The following is a 16,088-nucleotide window of genomic DNA, read 5'->3' on the forward strand; positions in this document are numbered from 1 at the left end:
TCAGCCACACGCTGCTGTCATTTTTGATGGAACTGCTGAAGAACTCCGTGGCTATGCAAGAGCAGCTCCTAGCCTCCAAGGGCTTTCTGGTTATAGGATACTCTCTAGAAAAGGTGAGGGGTATCAGCTGTGCTTACAGAATTTGTCCCATAGGGGGAGACAGAGTCACAACTATTTAACTAGTTGAACAGAGGAGGTGTAATAGAATAGAAATATTGGCTGCAACAAACTACTTGTATAAAAAATGAGAATCAGAGCCATTGACTGCAAGCAACAATCAGGCAGCTGGGGCAGTGTTTCTTAACCTGAATTCCCTTAGTAAATACTGTATTTGGCTCTATAAATAATGGTCTAAAATATGTGCTGTGTGAGTCACACTGGATTGGGGCTTCTGGTACAAACACAGATGACAGTTTTCACTGCTGTGGATTGGTCATTTTCTCAGAAATAATTTTGAAGTCCTCCACTTAATCTCAGTTTAAAGGATGCTACACTTGTTCTTTGTGGTTTTTCAAATTACATCTTCCAGTATTTACAGTAAGCATTTAGCAAATACTCACATCCAAATGGACTTAAAGAGCTTATACTCTTTTTAGATACAATCCATTGATACAACTGAATATTTACTGAAGTTAGATTTTGGTTAAGTACCTTACCGAGGGTTATGATGGCAGTGCTCTTCCTGGGAATTGAACCGAAAACCTTGAGGTTGCTTTGTTAGTTGTTCTTTGAAGTTTTTAACTATTTCTACACTGTCTCATGACACTGATATCTGCTGCTATAACGCACAAGAATTTAGTTGTGGCGTTTGTCCTTTCTTTGTAAAGGCCCGGAAAAACAAGGTGATCAAAAGGAGGAATGACATCATATTTGTGCTCTCAGCTGTTGTAGGGAGACTTTATTCCTCCACCAGCTCACCGTGTCTCCTCTCTCCTCTTTGTCGCCCGTCCCCCCAGTCCTCCGAAGTCCACGTGACCCAGCCTATTCTGGACATCTTCATCGCCTACGCCCGTTACCTGAGCAACCTGCCGAACGGCGTCGTGCTGCTCAAACAGCTGTGCGATCACATCCTGTTCAACCCCGTCATCTGGATCCACAGCTCTGCCAAGGTGCCCTCTCCCCAGCCTCATATGGGGGCAGTACATCACTCTTTCCCTGCTGTCCCGCAGAACAGTTCTGTTATAAAGCATTAACGTGACTTTGAGCCAAATCTGTTTTAAGGTTACTAGTGCAGTAGATTGCATTAAACTAATAGCTAATATAGTTGTCTGGGTTCTATTATGATCATATGATGCATGAAATGAGTTTTTTTAGTACAGCATTGCATTTTTTGGTGCTAAATGCATGAGGAGCCTCACTGTTTAAAGGGTCTTTGCGCACAGTTGCGCAGATTCTGAGTTTCTGAGTTGCATGGTGTTCACCGCAGGTGCAGCAGACCCTGTACACCTACCTGGCGACGGAGTTTGTCAGCTCGGTGGCCGTCTACAGCGCCGTCCGCAGGGTGGGCACGGTGGTGCAGATCATGCACACGCTCAAGTACTACTACTGGGCGGCAAATCCTCAGGAGCGGAGCGGGGTCACGCCCAGAGGCCTCGGTGAGAGCATTTCCATTCGCGTTTGCATTTACGTTCGCAGTCGTTCTTTATCCACAGCAACTTACATAGCTTCGTTTCTTTTTGTGCACGGTGTGTGCAACGGCCGTTTCCCACCTGAGATTCAAACCTGCAGCCACCCAGCTTCAAGCCCAGTTTCTGATTTAGTTTTTCTGTTCACACTGTGTGCATGCTATTGCTGTCCACTTTACCGTGGGATGCTTTTGTCAATGTGCTTTATGTGTCATCTTTCCTGTTCAGTTGCGTAGACGGTTTCTTTCTGATTAATTGTATGGTGGTAAGGTCATTTAAGAAGTATGTGAAAGGATACTTTTTATGGATGTATGCATATATATATGCTTTTAGACTCCTAATGTGTAGTCTGTGAACATTTAGAGCCCTGGAAATGATTTCACTCAATCGCTTGCTCACTCACTCACTCACTCACTCACTCAAGACTTGCTCACTCACTAACTCACTCATTCACTCATTTACTCACTCAAGACTCACTCTCTCACTTGCTCACACACTCAGATTCACTGAGACTCACTCACTCACTCTCCCTCTCACCCTTTCTCATTAACTCATGCTGTTTCATGCTCTCTTACCGGCAGTCTTTATCTGGCCTACTTTCTGTTGCGTGCATGCACACACATACGTACACGCACACACACTCACACACGCGCACACACACACACTCACACAGGCACACACACACACACACACACACACACAATCAGACCCACATGCTGACGTCTCCTCCCTCTCTCTTCAGACGGGCCCAGACCCACTCAGAAGGAGATCCTCTCCATGAGAGCCTTCCTGCTTTTATTTATCAAGCAGCTGATCGTGAAGGTGAGTGTGCACTGCGCACTCCTTGACCCCACTCTCCGCCCCACTCTTTATGCTGTGTGGAATGCTTCCTGTTGCTTTATACAGCAAACACATCTCAAACAATTAAATTTAGCAAATCAAGCAAAAACAAGTGAAAACTATAAGACAAAAACATTTACCAAGGTATGTAGCATGTGATGTCTTATAATACAGTATGCAATTGAATTTTGTGCATCATATACACTTTTAGTTTACAACCTCCAGACAGAGATGAGTTTTTGTTCTGAACTGTTTTGAACTTTTATGATTTATAGGAGCATTGCAGTGCTTAATTGATGTATCATAACTATAATTTAATAGTGCTGACAGTGAAAACCGGTCTTGGTAATAATAAATTACAGTACTTTGATTTTGGACGTGTAAATCTAGTATTGGTTGTCAGGATTTTAAATGTATGAAGGTGGACGTTTTGCATATAATGTAAAGCATAATGTCATGTGGTAATGAAAATCGGAACTGGAAGATATCTAAGGGTGTGCACGCAGTAAATAGTGTTTGTTGTGTACCAACTCAAGGACATAATCCAGTTTTACCTCTGATACAGGACCATGGGGTGAGGGAACAGGAACTGCAGAGCATTCTCAACTACCTGCTCACCATGCATGAGGTAATCTCACACATATTCCAACTATGTGCTCACCATGCATGAGGTAATCACACACATCTATCCAACTACTGCTCACCACGCATGAGGTAATCACACATATCTATCCAACTACTGCTCACCATGCATGAGGTAATCACACACATCTATCCAACCACTGCTCACCATGCACAAGGTAATCACACACATCTATCCAACTACTGCTCACCATGCATGAGGTAATCACACACATCTATCCAACTACTGCTCACCATGCACAAGGTAATCACACACATCTATCCAGCTACTGCTCACCATGCACAAGGTAATCACCCACATCTGTCCAACTATATGCTCACTGCGGACATGGTAACCACCCGGCACTAGCGGAGTTCTGTACCATTCAAATAAATGCCTTCAAGGTGCCTGTATACACCTTTGTAAGAAAACCATTGCTCAAATATTTGTGTACCATACTGTTCTTCTTAGCACCACTAGCTACCACTAGATGGGGTCATATACCAACAGCTGAAGTGCGCCAGTTTATTTGACTGCTCTATATTCTGTGTACATACTGTGTATGTGGTACATACTCACACTGCTGAAATGCATTCAGTACTTTCTGATCCAGTACCCTATAGAGAGAAAGCAAGTTAAAGCTGCTGGATTTTTACCTCACGGAAGTGTTATGAAATGCAACTACTAATAGAAAAACACAAATTTCACAAAATGCACAAAAAATGAATGTGTCCTGGAGAGGATCAAGTATCACACAGATTTTTCAGTTTCTTAACTCTCTGGTTTGTTTATAATTTGTGGCCACTGTGTTTTTTGCACATTATAGACTCAATGTTTTTCCATAAGTCTTTTCATTAGGTCATCACACCAACTCATACATAAGTTGATTTAGTTGGCATGCTTCGGTGGAATGCCAAAGAACAATGCTTTCAATGTAAAAATGCTAATAAAATTGGTGAGCAGAAATCTAATTATCAGTCAGATTAATAATTGATGTTTATTTTTTTTGGGATATGGAGTCCTGCCACTTCATTGACCCGTGTGATGCCCATGCACAAATGCCATTTACTTCCTGAAAGGGCTGTTTCTGTTTCCTGAAGGGGCTGTGAAGGCCCGCTAATTGAGCTGGTATTAGCGAGTGTTTATCATATTGCTAATGATGCTAATGGCCTGCGTCTGGGTTTATTGTTCCAGGATGACAATTTAATTGACGTGCTGCAGCTGCTGGTGGCTGTGATGTCAGAGCAGCCGGGCTCCATGGTGCCGACCTTTGACCGGTGCAACGGAATACGGTAACGGCTCCGGTGTCCCGCGGCAACGGGGCCTTTGACAGAGTCATGACACGGGCCACCGTGCGAGCCTTGCTGTATTAAGTGCTGCAGAGCTAAGCTGGACTGAGCCTCGGGGTTGCTGGAGTATGCACAGGGCTGTCAGACCTGTCTGATATTTCTACACTTGAGTTTAGGTGTCTGAAATTTACACATCCCCCAAACCTATTTGCTTAATGGCTGTAAAAATATATAAACTCTCACTCGCATATATATTCCTTTAAATCTGTTTATATTCCGGTAAAGTAAAAATAAACAGACGTCTATACATATAAATACACATACACACATGCAGGCGTGCACACGCGCACACACACACAAACTGCTAGTTAGAGCAGAGCAAAGAATATCCTTCTCTGAGCTCAAGATTAGTTCTTTTGTAGACTGAAAACGGCATAGTGACTCATGGTACTTTTCCAACATACCAAGACACCAGACTTTTATTTTAAATTTCCTGTTATACCATTTAGTAATACATTCAGAGTTGCAATACTTTACACAATGATAATTAATATTAATTAATCATATGTTTGTCATGTTAATATTGCATGTTCAAGGGAACATAATCTATAATAATTTATATTAAATTACTATAGTCCCAGTAGAATGAATATAGGCCATTGGTTGGTCCCTAGGTAAGAGCATTCCTATTAATAGTTCATTGACTGAACAGATTTCCCTTAAGGGAAAATGTTATATAATTATTAACAGTATCAATTAATGGAAAATCTTGATTCAATTATAAAATGTTTGAATATTTTCTATATTTTCAGATTTTATCTTATACATAAACACATTAATTTGCTTATGATCAGGAAGTAATTTTAACAAATACATATTTGTAACAACATTATTGTATTTTAATTGAATTTGTTTGTGTGAATAGAGTAGTTGCATTTTTATGTCTGAAGTGTGTATATTTATGTTCATTTTGTGTTCCTTTTTAGTGTGATCTATAAGCTTCTTGCTTCCAAAGATGAAGGGGTTCGAGTCCAAGCCCTTAAGGTGCTGGGGTACTTCCTAAAGTATCTACCTCCAAAGTAAGTGCAGTGTCTTGCGTTTTCTTTTCTATGTTTTGGATCTGAATCTGAGATTCTTGGAGCCACACGCTGTTTTTGACAGTTTTAAACATGTTCTATAAATATTTTTTCAGTCCATACATTTTTTTAAAATTTTCTTTTATGCATTATTATTTCCATCAAAACAAATCAGTATGTACTATTATCAGTAGATACTGTTTCACCAAATATGGATACATATATGTGTGCTGTGCAGTTATTAATATGTTACAATTGTTCATAAAGAAGAAAATGACCACAGCACATTGTGAATAATATACATACATAGCACGCACATTTAAGAGTATTCATAGGAACACATGCGTGTGAGAATATTAGTATAAAATAAAGAGCACATGAGAAAATGCATATTTAAGATTTTATGAAAGGCACCTTTTCTTCCATGTTGACTGCTCGGGTCTCTCAGAGCTGTTTGAATACCAAATTAGCCTCTTCGAGGCCTCCCATTGGTCCGCGGCGCAATTAAAAGCACGTTGGAAGGAAGCGGTTGATTGGATGCCAGTCACGGGCTGTAGTTCTCGCGCCTGGTTTTGATCTCCGAGCTTTGATCAGCGCGTCTCGGGGAACCGGAGGAGACTTCTCAGACGTTTCTCAGGTTCTGCAGCGGAGCAGCGCGCTCGCCGCTCTCCGGGCTCACACTAGGCCCTGCGCTTCACACTTGTTTTTAATCCCCTTTGATCTCAGCAAATACGGAGCAGGCAGAGTATTAATATTAACCATCTGAGGTGGAATTAATATATTTTTTTGTGGGGGGGGGGGGGGGGGGGGGGGGGGGGGGTTTGGGCTGTGGAGGTACATTCAGGCAATGTTTTTGTCTTTGTCAGCTGAGCTGCTGCAGTGTTGATGTGGGATGGGTGGGGTGTGGCGGCGTTTGCACGCCTGTTTGTCTGAGTCTATTTGTGTGTCTATGTGTGTGTGTGTGTGTGTGTGTGTGTCCATGTGTGGAGCTGGACATGACAAGCTGAGAATCTATGTGTGTGTGTGTGTGGAGCAGGGCATGATGCGCTGAGAATGGATGGCTGTGTATGCGTTTGCGTGCTGCAGCGAGTTGAAAATGGATGACGGCGTGCGCGTGTTGTTGCAGGAGGAAGTCGGAGATCATGCTGGGTCACGGTCTCTTCTCCCTCCTGTCAGAGCGGCTGATACTCCACGCCCACCAGTCCACCCTCACCACGTACAACGTCCTCTTCGAGGTCAGACCCCCCTGCACCCCCTCCACCATGTCTCTCTGCCCCTTACCACCGTCTCCTTATGTCTCCTGTCACCGCTGTTGTTTTTCACTTCATTCCAAAACAGGGAATGTTCACATAAGCAGCTACTTAAAATACTTCATGTCTTTGATTAATCACAAGAGTTAAGGAATTCCACTTCAGTTCACACTCGCACCATTCACACAAGCCCATTCCAAGTCAGTCGGTTCAGAAAATCAATTGGAATTTAACTAATTAATTTTAAAAATTAACCCTTGTCGAACATTATGTCCATTTTCATTCAGTTCAATGAACTGGAATTGACCTCCTTTTCTATGCTTATTGTGCTCATCTGTGGATAGTACAGCACTCTTTTATTTGTGGTATTATCAAATGTGGAAGTGGTGTTGCTTTTAGTGAATGCTGACATGCTGTATGTCCCTGTGTCTCTGTAGATTCTCACTGAGAAGGTCAGCACGCAGGTGATTCGCAAACAGCACCTCGATCCCGACTCCGCAGTGAAGATCGTCAACCCACGTGAGTGAGGCTTAGCGTACCCGTGTCTACGAGGGCTTCAGACCACGCCCATTGAGATAGCACAGCTGAGCGGGTCCAGACCACAGTCTGAAACCACATCAGACAGCTTGTTGACGTGTTATTCATTTGGTTTGTCATTAAACAGATCAGTTTGCTTTTCATGATTCATTCTTTTATATGCAGTATATAGATTTATCAATGGAGGGTTTTGGAAGTCAATACAATGATTAAATGTTCCTCTGAAAAAGCATTTGAAGTACTGAGGAGGCTTTGAAGGTAAAGTGCGCTCAGTGAGTACAGACTGGTACTGCAGCACTACGGTCGTGTTTTTATACGCGCGTCTCATTAGGGTCAGAAGCGGCTTTTGTTTACGAGGCTGCGTAAGGAGCCTGAATAACGCCGCTGGCTCTGATCCCTCTTTCATCACTTCCTGTCGGCACGCCGAGGCTTCAGACTGCATCGCACGCTGGGCCTTTGATTTCAAACGCCAGCTCTGGAATCCCCCCGCCTCCCCTTTCATAGGACGCCAACGTCTGCCCGTCGAGTGAAACTCCAGACAAAAATCTCACATGGAACCAAGAACAAAATTCTCGCGTTCACGCGCTTGATTTTCCATGTTATCTGGAGTATTATACGGTTGCGGTAATCTTGTGTAGAAGCCAGACGTGCTGCACGTGTGGTAGAATTAAGGCCAAAGCAGTGCACACTTACTAAATGGGTTTTTATGAGGATGGTAGATGTCATTTGTTTCCACTCTCTACATCAGTTTTTGCTTTTGAATGCTGAGAAAATGTTAAATTAATTGTGGGAAGATAAAACGATAAATGGCAAATATGATTTGTCAAAGCAGTAGCATAGTTGAGAATCACCTGTGGCAGGTGGAGGTGCACTTATAGGGGGGAAAAGATTGTGAGTTATGATGCAGTGAAAGTGATGTGTGATGAAGTGAATGGGGACAGTGACACAGTTATAAGGGGTTATGATGCAGTGAACACGGACAGTGACATAGTTATAAGGGGTTATGATGCCATGGAAGTAATGTGTGATGAAGTGAATGGGGACAGTGACACAGTTATAAGGGGTTATGATGCAGTGAATACGGACAGTGACATAGTTATAAGGGGTTATGATGCAGTGGAAGTAATGTGTGATGAAGTGAATGGGGACAGTGACGCAGTTATAAGGGGTAATGATGCAGTGAACAGGGACAGTGATATAGTCACAAGGGGTTGTACTGCAGTGGAAGTGATGTGTGATGAAGTGAACAGGGACGGCGACGCAGTTATAAGGGGTTATGATGCAGTGAAAGTGAATGCTGGTGCTGATTAATAGGACATTGTGCAGTTAAACATGGTGCAGGGTGGTTATGCAGTGTGGCTGTGTGGCAGCAGACGCACTGGAAGTCCTCCCCGCTGTTTTGACAGAGATCCTGAAGGTGATAGCGGCCCTGCTGAAGAACTCGCCCCAGAGCCCCGAGAGCATGGAGGTGCGGCGGATCTTCCTGTCCGACATGATCCGGGTGTTCAGCAACAGCCGGGAGAACCGCAGGTACGGAGATCTGCCCCCCCCTCCTCTACCTCACCCACTCCCTCTCACACTGTGTTACAGCACGTCACCCTGCTTTTGTCTCACCGGCCACTCACGTGCGAAATGTATGTGATGCCATGTGATTTTTTTGTGTATTTGTGTGCACGTGTGTGTGTGTCGTCTCATTATCGTTATTTCCCTGTGTGCACATATGTCTGTGTATTTGTGTGTTCATGTGTGTATCTCACCATCGCTCTTTCCCCGTGTACGTGTGTGCGTGTGTGCGGGTGTGTGTGTGCGTGTGCGTGTGCGTGCGTGTGTGTGCGTGTGTGTGCGCGTGTGTGTGTGTGTGTGCGTGTGTGTGTGTGTGCGTGCCTGTGTGCGCGTATGTGTGTGTGTGTGTGTGCGCGTATGTGTGTGTGTGTGCGTGCCTGTGTGCGCGTATGTGTGTGTGTGTGTGCGCGTATGTGTGTGTGTGTGCGTGTGTGTGTGTGTGCGCATGTGCATGATCAGGAGTCTCCTGCAGTGCTCCGTGTGGCAGGAGTGGATGCTGTCCTTGTGCTACGTCAGCCCGCGGAACAACGATGAGCAGAAGGTCACGGAGATGGTTTACGCCCTCTTCCGAATCCTCCTGTACCACGCCATCAAGTACGAGTGGGGAGGCTGGCGCGTGTGGGTGGACACGCTCTCCATCACCCACTCCAAGGTTAGAGCGCTTTTACTGTACCATCAACCTCAAGCATCCAAAACGGAACCCTGCTCAACAGACATCCTTCCTGCTAATTTTAGCATCAAACAGCTTTAAGTTTTGCGTCAAAATATGCTTAAACTCTTCAGTCATACTTTTGAAAACTTTTCTGTTCATATTATAATTCATACTTTGCTCCGGGGCAGGGAAGTAATTTTACTGCTGTCAAATTATGGTTGTGGCGTTTAAAGATGGCAGATTGGAGACTGAACCACCACGTTATATACATTATATTTTTGTCTGTGTTGCAATGAATATATTTGGTCACCAGGGGGCACAGCTGCTCTGCTGGGCAGTGAAGTGTGAATTCAGACAGCCAAGAGACTCAACGCCCTGCACACCATGAATGTATCTCACACTCCTCTTAACATACCATACGAGCACTCGCATGTTAATCTTGTGTCTACTTAGTTATGATTGCAGCAATTTCATGGATTTAAAGCTGTAGATATGACTAGATTGAACCATGTTAGTGCTAATGTATCCAAGAAAATACATTGCCTAACATGTTTTTCATTTTCCTTTGAGTGCTTGTTTGTCAGATTATATTAAGTTGCTACTTTAGAAAAATATTAATGTCCTCTTACCTGATGAAATTATTTTGATAACACCATTTTATTTCGGGTGTGTATTTGTGAGCGTATTAACGGCTCTAGCCCTGTATTTATTTATACACTGTAGATTTATTATTTTTAAAAGCAAATACATATGGCCAAGCGTACAATTTAAACTGTTGAATTGGTTTACTAGGTGTACATTTTCGTAAACAAGCAAAGGTTTTTTCATAATGGACTCTTGTTCATATAAAGAGGTTTGTCTGGTTTCTACACTTGTTTGTATATAAATAAGGCGTTTATCTTTACACACACACACACACACACACACGTGTGCGTGTATTGTCTGCATGCTTAAATAATGTATGGAAGTATAAGTAAATGCAGACACATTTTTGTAATTTTGTGTAATTGTGCTTACCGGTTTTTTTCTCCCCCACAGTAATTGAACATGTGTAATGTGTGTTAAAATGAGGACAAATGTATTTCTTAAAGGCACGGAAGGGCTTATTTCAGGTGCAGTATTGCCTTTTGTAGGGGCCCGAGTGTGATGTAATTGAAGTAACAAACCCAAAGTGTAAAGGGATTGATCACGCGTTTCAGGTTGAGACAGGCTGTAATTGCCTTTTTCCTATAATTGCACAAGATTAATGCTGTTTCTGCTCGGCCCTGTTTACAATAACCCAGCTCTAATCTAAAAACACTGTTCCCCGCACCGGGTCCCAGACTGAATTCAATAGGCACACCAGCGCTACCCATCCAGATACATGCATCTGCTATAAAAAAAGCTAAAGAAACTCAATTGCAATTTTATTGTCCAGTTTGATAGATTTCCTGCCACCTCTGTAGCAGCAGAGCTGTTTGTCACTGTAGCACTCTCTTCCCCCAGCTGCAAGGCTGTGGTGTGTGTGTGTGCCTGTGTGTGCGCGTGTGTGTGTGTGCAGGCATGTGTCTGTGTCTGTGTGGGTGTGCGTGTGCGTGTGTGTGTGTGTATGTATGTCTGTGTGTGCGGGTGGGTTTGTCTGTCTGTGTTTGTGTGTGCATGTGTGCAAGCATGTGTGCGTGCGTGTGTGTGTGGGTGGGTGTGTGCATGTGTGCCTGTGTTGCTGTTACTGTTTGTTCTTTGTGCATTTCACTGTACATTTGTTCTTTGTGAGCGTCTCTTGAGTGTACTTTTCTGTATGCATGCATTAAGTTGTTTGTAGTACTGAGTTTTTGTGATGCCGTTATCAGTTCTGTACGCGTTTGCATGTTTGTGTGTGCACTCATGCTTGTGTTTAGATCAGGAGAATCTTCCCCCTCCTTTCTTGTGCTCTGGACCTCAGGAGCACTTCTACAGTCAGGAGAAAGGCTTGCGCATCTCATCAAATTATTTGGACTATCTCATTATATATAGTGAAAACTATACATTCAATTGTTTAAGTCTTTTATAGGCCTTGTTTAAGTTGTTTTACCATATGATTTTACTGCTTGTAGATATAAATCATTATTTGTATTTGGGGGGACTATTGTTGGAACAGAGTTACATCAATAAGGCATATTTCACTGTACAACGTACACTGTAAGATTACTTGCTCTGCTAGAGGAACGCCTTGTGTTGCAGTACGCATGAACTGTACACTGTCAATCCCTATTGTATCCCTGTGCATATATATAACGTGAATATAATGTCCCATAGTACAGTGCTGCATACGTATAGACATGTGCGCACAAACATACACACACACACACACACACACACAGGCACATGCCCACATACTTGAACACACACCCTCCTGCCAGGCATTCCCTCAGTGTGTGGCTCTAAAGCAGTTCCCTTGGGAATCCATACCCAGGCCCACAGAGTCAGTGCAGCCCTCTCGGTCTTTCATCCAGTAGGCAGGGGAAGAGGTTTTAAATAGGCTAGAGCCTGCATGGTGCACAGCCCAGCAAGCAGCATTGATTTTGTTGGGAACTGCATTGAGCTAATCCAATTAGGGTGTGCTCCAATTCTTATTTCCATTTTGATCTGTGGTTTCACTCTATCTATTGATCTAAATGGAGGCCTTGCACTCCCAGCCCGATTGCGTCTTTGTTTGCAAACGCACACGTGTGCGTCTGTCTGTGTTTAAGCATGCATGTCTGTCTGCATATTTGTGCATGTCTGTCTGTGCCGCCTGAATCCGTGTATGTGTATGCATGTATGCGTGTGTTTGTGGGTTCATGCATGTGCGTCTATCAGAGGTATGTCTGTGTGTTTGTGTGTGTGTGTGTGTGTGTGTGCACATATGTGTGTGCTTGCATGTGGCACACCACCCAGGTTGTTGTAAAACCTTTTGTTTTGTGAATGATCTAGGTTAAAGAGAACGCTCTCTTTGTAATCTGTAATCGGTTGCAACAAGCAAATAAATAATACGCATTTTCATCTAGTGCCCTGGCTTTGGAGTAGAGCGCAGTGTGTTTGATTATGTGCATGAAGCTAGATTATGTGTAGTATCCGGGAAATGTCCTTTACAGCACAAACCAGTGACTTAAAATGTAGTTTTCATGGTTTTCCAGTGTCATTTGGCACTGGCGGATCCAGTTAACATCATGACATCATGTTCCCTGTCACAATCTAAAACCACAGAATGTTTTTGTATGCTAATGTATTCGCTACACCCGGCTGTAGCCTACTGCTACTTTTGTTGCTGAGATGTGCCGTTGAATTCTAAATTACATTCAACTGAACGTGGTGTGAAAGACCTTTCAGAGTAGGTGACTTATTTGCAGCGCTAGCCTGTGCTGGAGTTTGGTAATGAAAGTGGCGCCCGCGTGCTAGGCTAACCTTTGAGGCCACACTTCCACCTGCAGATCCGAGAACATTTACAAAATCCTGCCATATATTCAAATGCAGTTGTGCTCTGTTGGCAACACGTGACACGCCTCTTGATTGAGTGCTAATGGCCTAATATCGAATGTCAAATTAAGATGAAATAAAGGGGAGGTTGCTGTGATTGTTAGCCTGTTGAGGGAGAGAAAAAAAAATCTTTAACCAATGAAGCATTTAGAAGCCTTCTGCCCAGAGAAAACAGCTATGGATTAACAATCAAGCGATGTGGAAGATTAATGAGCAGCCTTGTAGCCAGCTAATTTAGAACAATAACTCCTAATTAATTGCACATGATCAGCCTTTCTCTTTTACGAACGCGGATGCCTTTAGGTAAAAGCACTAAACTGGCGCCGTCGGCTCTCTCTCCCCGTCTCAGCTTTGACTTTCTGTCTGCGGAGGCGGGGACGGGAACGCGGCACGGGGGAGCGAGCGGTCGGTAGCCGCCGGCGCACGCGGAGCGCGCGTCTCCGTGCCTCTGCAAGGCTGGCGAGATACGCGCCGCGGCGCCCAATCGAATCGCCCGTCGCGAACGCGCCAGTTTCCTTTAAATCTCATCAGGCTCGTTGTTCCCGTTTGATGTATTCACTATAAACACTGCGCCTCGCCTTGGGGAGCTTTGTTTAAAGATCCCATTGATTGGTGTACAGAGCCGCCTCTGCGCTTTTGCTTCGGATTTGCGAAGATGTAGATACGTGCGTACGCCGGTTAAAAAAAAACTAAAAAAACTCACGCTGTCAAACTCAAACTGTCATACTGTGTTTTACTGTGTTTCACAATTAAAGAGATTTGTGGTTAAAATCACAATGCGGTTATTTGCATTCTGTCTGTAGGTTACTTTTGAGCAACACAAAGACAACCTGGTCAGCATGCTCCAGGAATACGAGAGGGGGTCCACCGGAGATGGCTTGGGTCCTATCAGAACCGTCTCCGGGTCCAGTCTGTCCCAGTCCAACGGGGAGCACGCCGTGCTCCATGAAGAAGAAGAGCGAGCCCCCTCTACCATCATCGAGCTGACTGTAGAGGGCGACGGAGAGCAGGGCCAGGCGTTGATCACCGTGCCTGATATCCTGAACGGAGCTGTCGTGGAGGAGCTGCCTGCGCAGGTCGAGGGCCAGGAGCTGTGTGCGGAGCCCTTGGGCCCAGCTACAGGAACGACCGCTAACGACCACGCTAGCATGATCCCTGAGACTGCAGCACAAACTGCTGCTGCTGCCCCTGACAAAGTGGAACCTGCGCAGCTCCAGGAGGAAGCCACAAGTGCTGATACAGAAAATACAGATGACAGTGCTGTGGCTACAGATGATCATACGGAAACTACAGGGGATGATGAGGAAGCTACAGGTGACAAAGCTGAAGCTACAGGGGATGAAATGGCTGCTGGTGACAAAGTAGAAGTTGCTGGTGACGATGTAGAAGCTGCATGTGACAAAGCAGAAGCTACAGGTGACAAATCGGAAACTACAGGTGACAAAGCTGAAGCTACAGGGGATGAAATGGCTGCTGGTGACAAAGCAGAAGTTGCTGGTGACGATGTAGAAGCTGCATGTGACAAAGCAGAAGCTACAGGTGACAAATCGGAAACTACAGGTGACAAAGCTGAAGCTACAGGGGATGAAATGGCTGCTGGTGACAAAGCAGAAGTTGTTGGTGACGATGTGGAAGCTGCTGGTGACAATTCAGAAGCTACAGGTGACAAATCGGAAACTGCAGGTGACACAGTTGAAGCTACAGGTGATGCAATGGTAGCTGCAGGTGATGATGTGGAAGCTGCAGGTGACAAAGCTGACGCTACAGGGGATGAAATGGATGCTGGTGACAAAGCAGAAGTTGCTGGTGACGATGTGGAAGCTGCAGGTGACAAAGCTGAAGCTGCAGGTGATGAAATGGAAGCTGCTGGTGACAAAGTGGAAGTTGCTGTTGACAAATCGGAAACTACAGGTGACGATATGGATACCGAGTCTAGCCACCATGAAAAGGGCCCATTAGATGTCTCAGCTGACAGTGGCCAGGATAAGGCCATCATTGATGTTGTGGAAGACTCGTCCTCGGTTTCTCTTCCCGTTTCTGCAGAAAAGGGGGAGCAAGAGGAAGATGAGCAAGGGGCTGGTGATGAAGCGGGGTCTAAGCCGAAAGAGGAAGAGCAGCAGGTGAGTGGAACAGCAGCCGAAGAGGTTGTCGCTGATCCGGCCGCCCCCACGCCATTTGAGAACCTAGAGGAGCAAAAGGCTCCAACGGACCAGAGCTCACAACCCCCCAGTGCTGAGGGTAAAGACCCCCCCGGCTCAGAGATCTCACAATCCCCCACCACTGAGGGTTCAGATCCTCCCAGCTCAGAGTCCTCACAACCCCCCACCACTGAGGGTTCAGACCCTCCGAGCTCAGAGTCCTCACAACCCCCCACCACTGAGGGTTCAGACCCCCCACCCACCGAGGGTTCAGACCCCCCAATCACCGAGGGTTCAGACCCCCCAACCACCGAGGGTTCAGACCCTCCCAGCTCAGAGAGCCAAGACCCCCAGCCCACCACTCCTAACACAGAAAGCCCAAAGAAAACAGACCTTGAGGTCTCAGAGGGGGCGGGGACAACAGAGGCTGCACCACCCACCCCTAAGGCCAAAGAGATGAAGATCGCCCAGCTGGACGTGACCAGTGTGGCCGCTGACACAGCGAAGACGGAGCTGAAGGAGCAGCCATCAGAGGTACAGAATAGTGTACTATAGTCTGTGTCATTTATGCCAATAGGGCCATTTCTAATAATGCTAGCACTGTCGTAGACTGGCCACTGCATGTGACGTGTCCCTGTTAGTGCTTAGCACCTAGCGCCCTTGCATTCAGCCTCAGTGATGGTCCTTCTGCTGTCCGTCTGCTGCAGGGCGCCAGCCAAGGCGCGTCAGCTGACCAAGGCAAGGAGTCCTCCTCCACTGGGCAGGAAACGGCCTTCCACATCCCACAATTCCAGTGGTCCCACATGCACCAGCGCCTGCTGACGGACCTGCTGTTCGCCATCGAGACGGACATTCAGATGTGGAGAAGGTGAGAGGAGACGTGGTTGCCTTTTTTGGCGGGGTTTGTCCTTGTGGGTTTGGGGATTGGGGGGTTGAACACACCTCACATTGAGCCTGAAACTTTCTTCAGGGCCAGACATCTCTCCTCCATATGAAGGATAAGGAGCAGTATTTAGTACTTT

The 16,088-nt window shown here is 45.3% G+C and overlaps 1 protein-coding gene across 5 annotated transcripts in view; it reads left to right on the top strand.

Moving 5' to 3' along the window:
* The window catches only part of LOC118226887 (lipopolysaccharide-responsive and beige-like anchor protein), a 212,269-nt gene that overhangs the window by 39,744 nt on the left and 156,437 nt on the right, over positions 1–16,088 (top strand). For 4 of the 5 annotated variants that reach the window (XM_035416849.1, XM_035416853.1, XM_035416850.1 and 1 more), the window contains exons 12-24: positions 5–113; positions 957–1,109; positions 1,427–1,595; positions 2,368–2,447; positions 3,031–3,093; positions 4,282–4,379; positions 5,363–5,455; positions 6,579–6,687; positions 7,140–7,221; positions 8,646–8,769; positions 9,262–9,454; positions 13,732–15,600; positions 15,774–15,934. In XM_035416849.1, coding sequence (XP_035272740.1) covers positions 5–113; positions 957–1,109; positions 1,427–1,595; positions 2,368–2,447; positions 3,031–3,093; positions 4,282–4,379; positions 5,363–5,455; positions 6,579–6,687; positions 7,140–7,221; positions 8,646–8,769; positions 9,262–9,454; positions 13,732–15,600; positions 15,774–15,934 — 3,303 coding nt within the window. The remainder of the gene's footprint in view (positions 1–4; positions 114–956; positions 1,110–1,426; positions 1,596–2,367; positions 2,448–3,030; positions 3,094–4,281; positions 4,380–5,362; positions 5,456–6,578; positions 6,688–7,139; positions 7,222–8,645; positions 8,770–9,261; positions 9,455–13,731; positions 15,601–15,773; positions 15,935–16,088) is intronic. The other variant, XM_035416854.1, reaches the window with a different exon arrangement.

Source organism: Anguilla anguilla, chromosome 5, assembly GCF_013347855.1.
Source record: "Anguilla anguilla isolate fAngAng1 chromosome 5, fAngAng1.pri, whole genome shotgun sequence".
Lineage (NCBI taxonomy): Eukaryota > Metazoa > Chordata > Actinopteri > Anguilliformes > Anguillidae > Anguilla > Anguilla anguilla.